Source organism: Panthera pardus, unplaced genomic scaffold (genome assembly GCF_024362965.1).
Source record: "Panthera pardus isolate Hobbes unplaced genomic scaffold, ASM2436296v1 HiC_scaffold_4, whole genome shotgun sequence".
Taxonomy (NCBI): domain Eukaryota; kingdom Metazoa; phylum Chordata; class Mammalia; order Carnivora; family Felidae; genus Panthera; species Panthera pardus.
This window is the reverse complement of record NW_026526969.1, coordinates 3,213,963-3,229,677: the sequence shown is the minus strand read 5'-3', so window position 1 is coordinate 3,229,677 and position 15,715 is coordinate 3,213,963. Positions and strand designations below refer to the sequence as shown.

The 15,715-nt window shown below is 36.8% G+C and overlaps 1 protein-coding gene across 6 annotated transcripts in view; it reads left to right on the top strand.

Moving 5' to 3' along the window:
* Positions 1-15,715, top strand: part of AUTS2 (activator of transcription and developmental regulator AUTS2) — a 1,113,825-nt gene that overhangs the window by 485,212 nt on the left and 612,898 nt on the right. For all 6 annotated transcript variants that reach the window (XM_053894094.1, XM_053894096.1, XM_053894093.1 and 3 more), the window contains one exon: positions 11,395-11,496. In XM_053894094.1, coding sequence (XP_053750069.1) covers positions 11,395-11,496 — 102 coding nt within the window. The remainder of the gene's footprint in view (positions 1-11,394; positions 11,497-15,715) is intronic.

Here is a 15,715-nt window from a genome sequence, read left to right as displayed (position 1 = left end):
GGCTAGGACATTGCACACGGGCAGGTGAAGCTTCTTGAGAACTACAGACAGTAAACGAAAGACACCAGGCCAGGGATGGGCTCTCCCACACTGCCACATTCCATCAAGAAATTCAAGGAAGACAGAATTTTAAATTAAAACCTGGCCTTCAGTGTCATTATGGACATTCATTTGACAAGGTCAGAGGATAGAAATATTTTCTTTAACACTATATTAGCGTGATATACAACTTTTCACTATTCAGCATTTGGGTCTTTGGTCCTGAGCTCTGAAAATGCCTCTGATAGCCTGTTGTTGAGCTTGACAGGAGCAATTTCATGACAGGTGAGGACAAAAACCTCACTGGGCTGAGTTAACCAGAGAATTGGAGGAAAAGAATTGGTGATACTGAATAAAATGTTTTCAAGAATTATTTGTAAAGGGCATGAAAGAAATGGAAAGATAGCTGGGTTCTTCTATTTGTCTTGTTTCATTTCTTTTTTCTTCTAAGGTGGGAAAAAATAGCAGCCAGGATGTTTGTACCCATAAGAAAAGGATTCTGTTAGTCTGCTAGGCTGCCATAACAAAATACCACAGAGTGGCTAGCTTCAAAAAAACAGAAATTTATTTTCTCACAGTTCTGGAGACTAGAAGCCCGAGACCAATATGTTGGCAGATAACGGTTTTTCTGAGGCCCCTCTCCTTGCCTGGCTGGTGGTCACTTTCTCCCTGTGGTTCTCACGGTCCTTTCTCTTTTCACGTGCCTCCCTGTTGTCTCGATGTCTCAATGGCCTCTTCTTAAAAGGACACCTGTCAGATTTGATTAGGGCCCACCCTAATGGTCTCTATCTAACTTAATTCCCTTTTTAAAGTTTGTCTCTCCAAATATAGTCACATTCTGAAGTAATTGAAATCAGGGTTGTAACATAAAAATTTTGGATGGACACAGTTCAGTCTGTAAAAGGGATCTCAGTTATTCTAGAACATGCATTTGTGGAACCCATCTCACTTAGGAAATGTCTGTGGCTTTTTTAAAAAGTTGACTGTAGTGCTTGCATGGAAATAATGTAGCTTAGGACAGAATAGTCACTAATGGGCGATGAGTTTAGTGATATACAGGTTACTAAGTGCTATGGACTGAATTATGCCTCCGCCCAATTTGTATATTAAACCCCCAGTGTATTTGGAGTAAGGAAGTAATTAAGGTTAAGTGAGGTCATAAAGGGTAGGACCCTGATTAATGCACAGGAAGGGTTACTGGAGAGCCAGCTCTCCCTCTCCCCGCCATGTGAGGACACAGAGAGAAGGTGGCTGTCTGCAAGCCAGGAAGAGAGTTGAGCTCTCACCAGAAACTGCCCATGCTGACCTTGATCTTGTACTTCCAGCCTGCAAGACCATGAGAAAAGGTCTGTTAATTAAGCCATCAGTCTGTGGAATTTTGTTATGGCAGCCTGCGCCTAGTTGAGCATTAAGATACCCAGGGATAGGGGAGAGACCCTCAGCCTTGATGAGAATTTAGTATTTGATTGGACTGGAAATGTATTGGTACCAAAACAGTGGCAAGTTGGGAAGAGGTTTGCTCTTAAAATTCATATCTTAAAAGTTTCAATAGCTTTTAACCAAGGTATTTTATATCCTTACGAATTCTAGATGTTCATAATCTAGCAATGAAAATGAATAGTCACTAAGTATATGGGTTAGAGGAGAATAATGCCTTTTCTGGAGATAAGGTTTTAAAACTTATTTTTATAGCAACCTTAAAATGTATACTAAAATAGAGATAATAGTGTAATAAACCCACATGTGTATGCTCATCGTCCAACCTCAGCAATTAAGACATGTCTCATCTTATTTCATCAGTATCCCTTATCCCCCCAGCCACCTCCCCACAGGTGCTATTATTCTCCCTATCACCTGCATTACTTTGAAAAGTAAACCCCAAATAGCAACTCATTTCAATCATAAATATTTCAGTATGTAGCTACAAAAAGCTTGCCCTTTTTCTTTACCTATATCAAAATATAAACAGTTTTTAATATCATCAATACCTGGTCAGTGGACATATTTTTGAGTTTGTCTCATAATTTTTCAGCACTTTCCTCAAATTAGGTTGAAAACAAGATCTGTTTCTGTCAGAGTGTTGAGGTACCCTACCTGTTATCCCATCCCTACTTTTCTGTGCTTACTTTGCAATTTATTCTTTGAGGGAATCTGGCGATTGATGGATTTTGCTGATTTTGTATCCCCTGTTACATAGTTTAACACTTGCCCCTATCTCTTACATTTCTTGTAAGTTTGTATTATAATCTGTGGTAAATCAGATTCAGGTTTGATTTTTTTGGGGGGTGGGGGTGGGGTGGGGTGATGTGTTCTCATATCAGGAGGCATACATTATCTGGTTTTCTCTCTTTTTAGGTTATGGAAGCCAATGATGCTTGATTCCTTACTTTATTTTTTTTTTCATTATCACAAGGTGCTCCGAAGATAACCAATAAGGCATATTTGTTGGTTTTCTTTTAATGTAATTGTTTATTTGTATAACCATAACTGATAGGTTTCAATTCTCTGTGAATATCAATTCAATTATGATATTGATAATAAAGTCCCATCTGTGATTAGTGGAAGCACCTTAAATTTGGATTGCAAGTCTCTTTGCCATGGTCTTTCTGGGATGACAAGATGTGTCAGACTCAACTTATATATTTCTTTCCTTAGACCTCTGTTGGCTATTTTTTCATGGTAGAATGGGAAAAATAAAACACATAAAGCATTCTGTGTTTGAGGTGATGGTTATTTTAAAGAATGCCAGGCCATTTAGAAAGTTGTTTGAAAACATGTTTTCTTGTAGAAAAATATAAAGTTATGTGTATTTGTTATTTTTGTATATTCATCCTCACCAACCAATTCATATGGTCTCAGAATTTCTTTTTATTAATCAAAATCTCATTATCAGAGGTCTAGAAACTTTGCCAAGGCAGTCAGACATTGCTCCATCAAGTTCCTGCATTGCTCATGTGTACTGCATGTGAATTTCCGAGGTAATTGGAAAATAGATTTATCTTTTAGTCCACAGTCATACTCAAGGAATGCCAAACATCTTCTGTTCATTCAGGCTTTTCTCTTTAATTCCATTCTTGTACTTCCTTCCCCCATTTCCCTACAGTGTAGACATCCTTTTCGGTAGAAAATGAAGTCAGGTATGTTATCATGTTTTTGTCAACATAATTCAACCTAGAAATAGTACCCAAGTTGTAGATAGAGAGATGTGAGTTGTATATCAAGCCTTGCTATTTACACTTCCATTCTCTTCCCTTCACATTATTAGGTTATAAAGAAATAGTATCGTAATAGCCTCTTGGCTAAATCACAGAGAGTTATGATTCTCTTGATAAGCTGTAGAACATTATTAAGTTCTGCTGTCTGGGTCGAGTGTCTATTGGAAGGATATCAAAGTTGGTCAGATTGCACTTGATTGTCTTAATTGCTTCTTGTTTATGTTCGAAACTATGCAGTTAGATTGATCTTGGCTCATTTTCCTCTCTTTATTAACTTTCAGGGTTTATTTTTACTGCTGTGAAGTCCACTGAACTCCTTTAAGTGTTGAATAATACATGTGATTGACAAGTGGAAGTACTTCAGTAGTTTCCATTTTCCAGCTAATAACGCAACCTTCAAGTTATCATCAGTGCGATACCTTAAATATTTATTTGGGAACATCACTGTAACATTTAGATAAATAGCACTCCAAAGTCCAGGCATATCCAAGAACCCTATCTTATTTTGCATTAGTGAAACTTTACTAATTCCATTGGAATGATTTTATGATAAATGGATTTAGAGGCAATTTCTCCTTTCCTTGTCTTTGTAAACCCACTGTGGTAGGCAGAATTCCAAGATGGCCCTCAGGACACTTGCCTCCTGTTTACTCCACTTAGATTTGTATATAGCATAGTTGACTTAAAGAAAGGGAGTTATCTTCTGTGAGCCTGACCTAATCAGTAAAGTCTTTAACAGGGAATGGTTTCTGGAGTAAGAGGTGAAAATGATAGCACCTTTTACTTTTTAAAATAAACCACCTTATTGAAATATAAGTTACATGTCATGAAATCCACTTATTGTAAGTGTACAATTTAATGAGTTTTAGTAAATTTATAGAGTTGTATGAGCATCACCATCCTCCAATTTTAGAACTTTGCCATCAACTCAAAAATTTCCCTTATGCCCATTTGCAGTTGGTGGACTCTTACATTCTTATGAAAGATTCTGTTAGAACTCAGTGAACTACCCTTTATTTTATTATTAAATTTAATTTGTTTATTTCATCAAATTTTTGCAGCTTTTTTAATTAAAAAATCATTCTGTAGTTCCCTTTGTGTTTCATTATTGGATTTTGGCATAAATTCACTTGGCACATTTTTCTTAATGCTCTGAATCAAATTTTGCTAAAAATTTTTAAATGTTTGGGGCACCTGGGTGACTCAGTTGGTTAAGACTCTGACTTCGGCTCAAGTCATGATCTCATAGTTCGTGGGTTCAAGCCCCACGTCGGGCTCTGTGCTGACAGCTTAGAGCCTGGAGCCTCCTTCGGATTCTGTGTCTCCCTGTCTGCCCCTCCCCCCTCTTTCAAAAGTAAAAAAAACCTTAAAATTTTTTTTAATTAAAAGATTTTTAAAAGTTTAAACTATTTGGTTATGATTTTGACAGTACCACATAGAATGTTTAGTACTATAATTTAGACATGTGTTTATTCTCACATTTTTATAGTACTCATATTCTTATATTTTACATTATATAATATATAATTATTCTATTATATTATTATGTTTGATTGTATTTGATTTTGTTCTTTATCACTTTTTTCTTTGATTTGTAAGCAGTATGTCCCTCTAAATTCTGTGAGTTTCACTCCCATTTATACTCTAGTTTAGTAATTGTGTACAGTATTTCAGTTTCCAATTCATTATGTACTTTTCACTTTTGGAATCTCTTTTCTTTATTTGTCCCTGTAGTTGCTTTTTTGTCTTCTTTCTTTTTGATCTCTATAACTAGGCTCTTTACTTACTATTATTGTCCACTTTACAAAATAAATTAAAGTCTCTGAGTTAACCTCTAGCACAGAATTTACAGCACTCTGTAAATTTTTTTATCTTATGTATTTATAATTTTATTTTCTAAACTTTTAAATGGTGTCTTTATGATTCTGACTTTCACTCAACTGTGATTATGGAGACAACTTTTAAAGATATTTTTAAAGATTTTTAAAAATCTCTAGGTGATAGGGATATTTATTTATTTATTTATTTAGAGAAAATTTTATTTATTTATTATTATTTTTTTAATATAACTTATTGGCAAGTTAGCTAACATACAGTGTATACAGTGTGCTCTTGGCTTTGGGAGTAGATTCCCATGATTCATCACTTACATTAAATTGTCATTAATTTTTATCATAGAGGAGGCTGCTCATGTGATTTCTACATTTTGAAATTTATTCTGATATTCTTTGTGGCCTAGTCCATCTTCAGTTGGTGCTGATGTCCTGTGGGTATGCTCAAAGACGTGGTCTCTGGTAATCACCAAATTTATTACATATTGGCTCAAACTGAGTCTTTTAGCATCTGTGTCTTTTTCTATTGCTCTGTTTTCTGCCTTCCTGATTAATAGGATGCTAAAGAGTCCCATCTTGATTTCCTCGATTACTTAACATACTTCTTTACTTTATACATTGGCATAAAAAGCTTACAACTCAACCCTTCAGTATAAAGTACAGACCTATGAAGGGTAAAGATGTTATCTCTTATCACTGTAAAATGGCTGTCTGACATATGACTTCACCTAACCATTGAATCCTTTGTCTTTTTTTCCCCTCTCTTTTTTTAAACCTAGGAGTTCTAACTAACAAATAATTGGATATTCATTTTTTCATTTATTCATTTATTTATTTAACCTCACAAATAGTAGATGTTCTTGCTGTTTTAAAAAATGGGGCTTAATCCATATATGTTATTATTATAACCAACATAATTATATGTTTTTGCTATCTTGCTATTTCCCTTATTTTCCAGATATTCCCAATTGAGAGTATTAATTATAATTTTGATCCTTTTATATTTGATAATGATTTAGAAGACATTATTTTTAATATCTAAATTTTACCAGTGGTTAACTGTAAGATTATCAAATCCTTACTTAAAACTTTCTCTACTTATTGAAGACAATAACAAGATAATTTCTGATTCTGTGATCCCGGAGAAATTTTACACAAATTTCTTGCCCTGCCTTAGTTTCCAGAATTTATGTTTACCTTTTAGGCACAACTTGTTATATTGTACGTTTAAAAGTACAATATATTATTAATGTCCTAAAATGTTTTTTCTATTCAAATTTGTAATTTTGTTTGTATTCCCTGTTAGCTTATTTTGATGTGTCAGCTTTTCATTAAGTAGTTTAGTTCTCTTTCTCTCATCTTAAGTACCTTTTAAAACTCAAGGAATAAGACAATACAGATGCACTACAGCCACTCTGAAAAACAGTATGGAGGTTCCTTAAAAAATTAAAAATAGAAATACCCTGTGATCCAACAATCATACCATTGGGTATTTACCCAAAGGAAATACTAATTTGAAAAGTTACATGCACCCACATCTTTATTATGGCATTATTTGTAAGACCCAAAATATGGAAGCAACCCACATATTTATTGATAGATAGGTGAATGGATAAAGATGTGACACACGTGCACGCGTGCGTGCATGCACACACACACACACACACACACACACGAAATGGACTATTACACAGTCATGTAAAAGAATGAGATCCTGTCATTTACAACAACATGGATGGATCTAGAAGGTATTATACTAGATGAAATAAGTCGGACCAAGAAAGACAAATATATTATTTCACTCAGAAGTGCAATCTAAGTAACAAAACAAATGAATAAAGGTAGCAAAAACAGAGTCATACCTATAAATACGGAGAACAAGGTGATGTTTGGCAGAGGGAAGTGGGATGAGTGAATGGGCAAAATGGGTGAAGGGGAGTGGGTATTACAGGTTGCCAGTTATAGAATGAATACATTCTAGGAATAAAAGGTACAGCATAAGGAATATAGTCAATGGTATTATGATAGAATTGTATGGTGACACCTGCACTTGTGGGCAGAATAACATATGGAGATGTTGAATCACTAGGTTGTACCTGAAATTAATAAAACATTGTGTGTCAACTCTACTCAAAAAATAAAAAAATATGGTACAAATTCAACCCAATCTATGGGGAATATTTCAACAAATGGGAAGAGTTTCATTTTGGAAAAAAACACAAACGTTTTTACAAGATTAAATACTTGCCATTTTGATGTTAGTGAAGGCATGTTACAAAATTTCATTGAAAAATAGACAAGTATGTGCTTATTGACACATTTTTAAAACATTGTGTGAAGTTCATTCAGATCCCTGCAGGAAAACTCAGCAGTCAGACATAGGATTTATGCTGCTTTGAGGGACCAAAATGGTGGTAGGAGATTACTTTTGGATGCTTTTCTGCATTGCAGTGCATAATTCACATCATTCCGCTTGAGTTTCAGGCATTGGTATCATCTCCACATACTTTATCCTTCTGCGAATTTTGTTTGAAGAGTTAATGACACCCACAGAGCATCTAGCATCTTGAACTCTCCATACTGAAGCTGAAGAGTGGCAGAGCCTGGGTCACAAATCTTGGCAGGTGTATACAGAATTCCTGCACCTTCACTGAGTCCAGCGTGATGGGATTTCGTTACATGTTCATTAGCAGCGATAAAACCATGGATCGTTATTTTCCTAATTAGCCATTAATAACAGTTAACTCTAACGACATAACAGCTTCAGAGTTTTTGATTGTATTGTTGACAATGAAGTCGAATGGAAAACAACTCATCTTCTTATATATTGTAAAAGTTGTTAATCTTATTGATAGGATCACTACCACTCATGCCAGATACTAGCTTCCTTTTTATTTCATCTGTTTTGTTCTAATTCTGATGCCAAAATTGTATAATATTCTAATGAGAAGACAATTCTGGAAATGAGTGAATTACATTAATTTTTAAATAAACGAGGTATTTTAGCGTATCTGAAAAAAGGTAGTAAGAAATCTCATTGCATCTGTTATAGCAGTAGCTTTCTTACAACAGCCGCCATGGGTGCTAGGACAAATCAATGCAAGCGGATCGATTTTTCTTAGGTCTTTAAATGTTTAAGCCAGCACCTGGCCTTTGTAATGTCTCTTGGTTGTAGGCAATAGCTGGGAATTTCAGGTGAAGGATTACAACTTCTAAGTTAGCTGTGCTACCCCAAATGATCCATTGGATATGGCTGAAAATGCCAGTTTTAAATGTATTCATGGGATTAGGAGTGAATACTTCTTTGCCTGAAATCTTGTGGTTTAGCTTTAGTACTTACTGTAGTCAATCCATTTCTTTGAAATATTGAGCTGTCTGACAGCTTAAAATCCTAAGTTTCCTTTAAACTTGAGCCTGGCTTTGGAGGAGAAAAGGGCAGTGTGGGGGCGGATTTTATGTAAGGCTCTCCAAAGAGAATTCACTGATGTGCTTTTGCTGGAAGGGCACATGGAAGGCAAGGAAGCTGGTCCATTTCAGTCCTTCTTGGGTTTTGCCCTTAGCCTAGATCAACATTTAGTCAGATAATTTACATCAGAGCCACTGAAGTCTCTTGTTGGGCCTGTTAAAGTCATCATTTTCCTTCTATGAAGAAATATGGAAGAGATCCAAATGCCATGTCCAGATTTTGGTAAGCCAGGTGGATATCAGGAGAAGTCTTCATGCTCTTATGCTGTTAATTCCCTACGGGATGTTTATCTCGTCTAGGTTGAGGGGCTGAGTTTTTATAAACACCTCTTGATCAATATCACCTTATGAGACTTCTTTTTTTGTGTGTGAATTAAGTCAGGTACCACAAATATGTTAAAAACATACTCTGTAGAGAATATTCATATCCTGCAGATTTCATTATTTCCACACGAAATGCTAACATACTAAATAGGTTCTAAGAAGTAAAATGAAGAGAGCGGTAAGCTGTACAGACATGGACTGAGTCCTAGATATCTTGCTTAATTCTGAGCATATTATTTGCTCTATTTGTTTCTTCATTCACTCATTGGAAGTAGCATTACCTGCCTTTACTTAAGTCAGAGGTCCAGGGAGATGAAAATTATGACATTGCCTATAAATTAGAGTGCCTATTCCACATACAGATTTTATCACTAGTCAGATGTATGTAATAACAGTAAGCCTTTTCATACTTGAAAGTATATAATTATCAGAGGCGTTTAATGAAGAATGATACTGGCTAAACTTTGAAGGCATACATCAAAAAATATATCTAGAAAGAAGGAGCTCTTCAAAAACCATAGCGGATCATATCTGAGCATTAAAAACAATCTTGACCTGAAATGCACAGAGAAGGGTAGGGTGAGCTTTACTGGTTGAGGAAATCTAGTGTGAATACATAGGTGCAGGATGGAAATGGACATGACATGTTCAGGAAATTGAGAGAAAGTGATGTTCATTTTAGATTGACTTCCCCTTTATTATAAGTGTAAAAATGAAAATTTGAAGAGAATGACAATATTCTGAACTTTTATTCCATAGTAATAAGAAAAGGCTCATATAGCTTGCATCTGAATTAACTTAGAATTAGCAGGTTTAGCAGTAATTTAGAAGGAAACTAAGTACTTAAGGGCCCAGGAGGATACAAAGTAAAATGAGTATCATTTTTCTGGGTTCCATTAGAGAAGACTTCTGGAGAAAGGGAGTTTTAGAAGAAAGTGATAAAAGTGGATTTGTAGAAAGGCTGAAAGCAAAAAAAGAATGCTCTGTATAGTGGGGATTTGGGGACAGCTTATTAGCTGGTGTGACCCAGAGTGGCACCTGAACTGCAGTTTTTAAAGAAGCACATTAGACAAGGAATGTGGATTTAGATTCATTCTCCATTTGTCTTGCTTCACATTCCCCCTTGGCCCCGGAGCCACATGAAAACCTGCAGGCAAAAATTGTGCTACCTATTACCTGTTCTTCTCTCTGAAATTCCCTCCTTCCCAGAAGTATGGGGCTTATGTTTTGTTTGAGACTTTCCATGTCTGATCCATGCACCCCTCTGTAATGTTTCTTCCAATTTCCTCCCAGAAGGAAATCTCTGTTTCAGATAAGACTCCTTCTGATCATTTCCTAGCATGTTGCTTTCCCTGCCTTTGTTTTCTGTCTTTCTCCTGTCAAGAGTATCTTCCCCTCTCTTCTCAGCCGTATGAGCTCAATCCACTTTGAAAATCCAAGGCTTCAGAGGTTACCTTTCTTCCTTCTTTTTGGTGTTACATTTAGCATGTGTTTCCTTGTGTTATTATATTTGCTTGTCTTGCCGTCTTTCCCTTGCGAGATTAAGAACATTGTGAAAGGGCTGTATGTTATAACCTGCATCAGATTGCTTGGGGTCTGTCCAAAGGTGGTTGCTGATGATAGTATCATAGACTAATGGTCCATATGTGGGGGACTCATAGTCCCATATAGACTAATGGTTTGCAGTTCTGTGTGTTTATTCATTTCAGTGGAATATCAGAGCTGGGTAAATGTGTAGAAACTGCCAGTATGTAAGCTTCATAAGATTAGAGCCTTTTACCTTTTTTTTTTTTTTTTTTTTTTTTTTTTGGTTTAGCATCATATTTTCAGCTCTTACTACCAGGCCTAGATGCCACACTCAATACATATTTGTTGAATGAGTGCTGGCTAATATCCTTAAGCTGTAGGTCTTAATTTGGTACTCTTAAATATCTAACAGGGGACCTCCACAGTGTTGTCTCAGAAATCAGGATCATTGTCTTCTTGGTGGTTGAACAATAACATAGAGCATCTCATCATTTTCTCCTAGAAGAAGACATTGTCTTTTGCTCTGTTTTGTTGTATTCTTTCTTCAGAGGAGGACAGGGGAAATAAGGCGGGCCCCCAGAGTTGGTGTAATCTGGCTTTAATTCATTGTGTTTGGTCTTTATATTATTGACAAAAATGCCCCAGTGGAATAGAGGAAAAATCAGAGGGAAGATTAATTTCCAAGATTCATGGACCTTTGTTAGATTTTTTTTTCAGGGCGTGTGTGTGTGTGTGTGTGTGTGTGTGTGTGTGTGTGTGTGTGTGTGTGTTTAGGCTTATTCACTCAGATTTACATTGACATTTTATGGTATATGTTTTGCTTAGCCTGCTCTCTGTGTTTCTTCCTGCGTCCGCTTGCCTGGCACTACTCAGAAGCTGAGAAGAATGTTCAAATGCAGGACCTTAAGTTGTTCACTTTGACAAGACCTGAAGAACAGTTGTGTGAGGAGACCACTGACTTTGTTCTTTCTCCTCTTTTCTTTTGCCTTTAGCTGAAGCCAGGCCAGAACAGCTGCAGGGACAGTGACAGTGAAAGCGCCAGCGGAGAATCCAAGGGCTTCCACAGGAGCAGCTCCCGGGAAAGGCTCAGTGATGTAAGTGGGGAAGAAGAAAAATCAAACAAAACCACCAGACCACACATCCCCTGGGTCAAGTCTCAGTTTCCCAGCACCACCATCCCTTCCTGTCACTTTGTCTATGCACATAGTACAGTCCACCCTGTCTGGCATCGTGTTGGAGCCTGGCGAGATACTTTCCTTCTGTTTTCTAGTTTGACCTAAAATGTGCTTTACTACTTGTTAGGTGGGCGGGAGTACTTGTGGCCTTAGGAATAAGAGATTACAAGGGGAAGTGGTAATATTTTCAGTGTCAATGTTGCAAATGAAAAAAGTAGTCCAGCAGTGCTACCACTGGAAGATGACATCATTTAACTTTGGGCTTTTTGTAATATCTTTGCCCGTGACATTGGTAAACGTCCCTGTCTGTCATTTCATTCCTGTTAGAGAGGATGGCTAACCACCCACCTACTTGGCAAGAGAAGGAGTTTTATTTCCTGACTGATTTGCAAAGGAAAAATCCTTGTGATAACACACCGTACCTCCTGAGGGCTCTGTCACCCCCCTAGACCTGCCTCCTCCCACTCTCCAGCCTCCTACCTGCCAACAGGGCAGATTCCCCTTTGCCACCTCCCGAGAGCACCTGATCCTCTGGGCTCTCTTTTCTTCTATCCTAACATGTCACATGACAAGATTCTTGACCCATCTTTACCCCTGAAGGCAACACTTGGAAGCTTTCTTATAAAATGACCATTCAGGGAGAAGTTTTTATTAGTAGTAACAACAAAGGAACATTCACAGATTAAGTGAGATAGTACTCTCAAGAAAGAGACAGAAATTCAGAGTCTCTGAGTTTTAAGAAGAATAAGCAGAATTAGGACATATAATAAAGAGCAGAAACCTTTTGGCCTTTGTCTTCCTTTTTTTAAATGATTTTTAAACAGTTTTTTTTAATGTTTTTGATACTTGAGAGAGAGAGAGAGAGCGAGCATGAGTGAGCGAGGGAGGGGCAGAGAGAGAGGGAGACACAAAATCCAAGGTAGGCTCCAGGCTTCATGCTGTCAGCACAGACCCCAGAGCCCAATGCGTGATCAAACCCCCAAGCTGCAAGACCATGACCTAAGCCAAAGTCGGTCACTTAACCGACTGAGCCACCCAGACGTCCCTCTTTTTTTTTAATACTCTAAAGCAGTTGTCTTCATCATGGTGTACAAGATGATCCAGTGTGTTGCAAGAAAAAACATATTAGAACTTATTTATTTTGTGTCTAAAAACAAAGGAAATTAAACTTTCCTAATACTTAATTTAATGAGGTGGAAGTAGTTCATGTATATAATTTATAAACACATGTATTTTAGGAGTGTGCTCAAAACTTTAACTAAGGGGTGTTCCTCAGCATAAAAGGTTAGAGAGCACTGCACAACTTTGCGTCATTCCTGTAATCGTCTCCCATCCATTTCTCCATCATCCAAGGTAGACCCTCTCAGGACACAGCCATCTTCCTCCACCTCTCAGGAAAATTTGAGAGATTTAGAGTGAGAGTTGATATAGAGAACATTGACTTCTGGAAAGAATTAAGTGGAATAAACAGAGTATAATTATTTCTTTGGTACTCTTAATGTCTTAATTGTAATTAATTGCATCCCATTCTTCTAATAAGGTTTAATATCCATTATACAACTAATACTAACTCAGTCTTTCGCTGTGTGAGTATGTCTGTGTATAAGAATATTTCTTTGTGTGTTTTTATATTTCATTAACTTTGTGATGGAACTATAAATTATAACAGTAAAACCGTAACAGTAAGAAATACTAAGTAAGAAATACTTAGTTGAATACAGTAAGTATTCAGTACAGTAAGAAATACTAAGTTGTTAACAATACTCAGTACTTACGTAGCTCCTCTAAGATTTAATTTTTAAATTTTATTTTAAAGAGCACATGCATGTGCAAGCAGGGCAGAGGGGCAGAGAGAGAGAGAATTTTTTTTTAATTTGAGAGAGAGCACGCAAGTAGGGGAGAGGGGCAGAGGGGGAGGGAGGGGTGGAAGGAGGTGGGGAGACACAGAGAGAGACAGAGAGAGAATATCTGAAGCAGACTCCATGCTCAGTGAAGGTGCCCCCTGTTTTGATTTTAATATGAGATCTTACTAACCCTGGAAATTTTGCCAGGATTATTCCAGTTAATCATAATTTCGTCACAGAGTAGAGAAATGAAAACCATGTTAAGTCAGGGGACAGGAGTACAGTATTGTGCAGTCATTGAGATCTTTTGACTGGTTGCCTTGAATTCACTTTTCATTAGATAAAAAGAAATATGCAAGAGATAGCCTGCATTTATGGTTAGGAAGACTTAATATCATTGAGATGTCAATCCTACCCAGAACAACGTACAGATTCTGGGCAATTCCTCTGAAAATTCCAGCATCCTTTTTTGCAAACAGGAGAAAGCAGATACTCAGATTTAATGTGGAATGGCATGAAACCTTAGTAGTCAACACAATCTTGGAAAAGAAGAACAAAGCTGGGAGACTCACACTTAACCAATTTTAAAACTATCAGCGAAGCTACAGTAATCAAAATGGTATGATACTGCCATCAGAATAGGCATATAAACCAATGCAATAATAGAATTGAGACTCCAAAAACAAGCCTATACATCTGTATCCAACTGATTTTTGGTATGAGTGTTCAGACCATTCAGGTGGGAGGATATTTTCTCTTGAACAGATGATGCCAGGACAACTAGATTTCCTGGTGCAAAGGCATAAAATTATAAATTTGGACCCCTGCATCACAGCATGTACACACATTAACTCAAGATGAGTCAGTAGCCTATGTATAAGAACTGAAATCATGAAACTCTTAGAAGCAAATGTGGGTCAATCTCATGATTTTGAATTTGGCAGTGGGTTCTTAGATATAGCCCCAAAACCATGAGCAACAAAAGAGAAAATAGGAAAATTGGACTTCATCCAAACCAAAACCATTTGTGCATCTCAAAGGGCATTATCAAGAAGGTGAAAAAATCCCTATAGAATGGGAGAAAATATTTGCAAATCATATAACTGGTAAGTGTTTAATATTTAAAAATGGGAAAGGGGGGCGCCTGGGTGGCTCAGTTGGTTGAGTGACCGACTTCAGATCGAGTCATGATCTCACAGCTTGTGAGTTCGAGCCTTGCGTTGGGCTCTGGGCTGACGGCTCGGAGCCTGGGACCTGCTTCGGATTCTGTGTCTCCCTCTCTTTCTGCCTCTCCCCCACTCACATTCTGTCTCTGTCTCTCTCAAAAACAAACAAACAAATAAATAAAATGGGAAAAGGACTTGAAGAGACATTTGCAGAAAAGATATACAAATGGCCAGTAAACACATGAAAGATTGTCGTCATCACAGTCATCAGGGAAATACAAGTCAAAGCCATAATGAGATATCTGTTTACATCTGCCAGGATAATTATAATAAAAAAGGGTGGGTGGGGGGAATAAGTGTTGGCAGGGATATAGAGAAATTAGAACCCTTACGTGTGATGGTGTGAATGGAAAATGGTACAGCTACCATGGAAAACAGCTTGGCAATTTCTTAAATAATGAAATATAAAATTACCATATGTCCCACCAGTTCCACTGTTAGGTATATATCCAATCAAATTGAAAATAGTTGCTCAGAGAGATATTTATGTGCCTATTTTTATTGCAGCATTATTCACAATAACCAAAAGTAGAAACAACCCACCTGTCTGTCAGTAGATGGATGGATAAATGAAAAGTGGCATATATGGACAATGGAATATTATTTAGTCATAAAAAAGGAGTTAAGTTCTCATGCATGATCCAGAACCTTGAAAGCATTATATTAAGTGAAAGAAGCTAGTATTGTATGATTCCACTTATTTAAGGAACCTAGAATATGCAGATTCCTAGAGACAGAAAGCAGAAAGGACATTAACAGGGAGGGACCAGTCACGGGAGTTGGGGAAAGTGAGGGATTGGGAGCTATGGGTGAACGGTTACAAAGTTTTTGTTTAGGGTGATGAAATAGTTTTTGGATACATTCACAGCAATGTGAATGTAATTAATGCCCAAATTATACACTTAAAAATGGCTAAAATGTCAAACTTTATGTTGTGTGTATATATATATACATATATATACACATATATGTGTATATATATGTATATATATACGTGTATATATATGTATATATATACATATATATGTGTGTGTGTGTATATATATGTGTGTATATATATATATATAT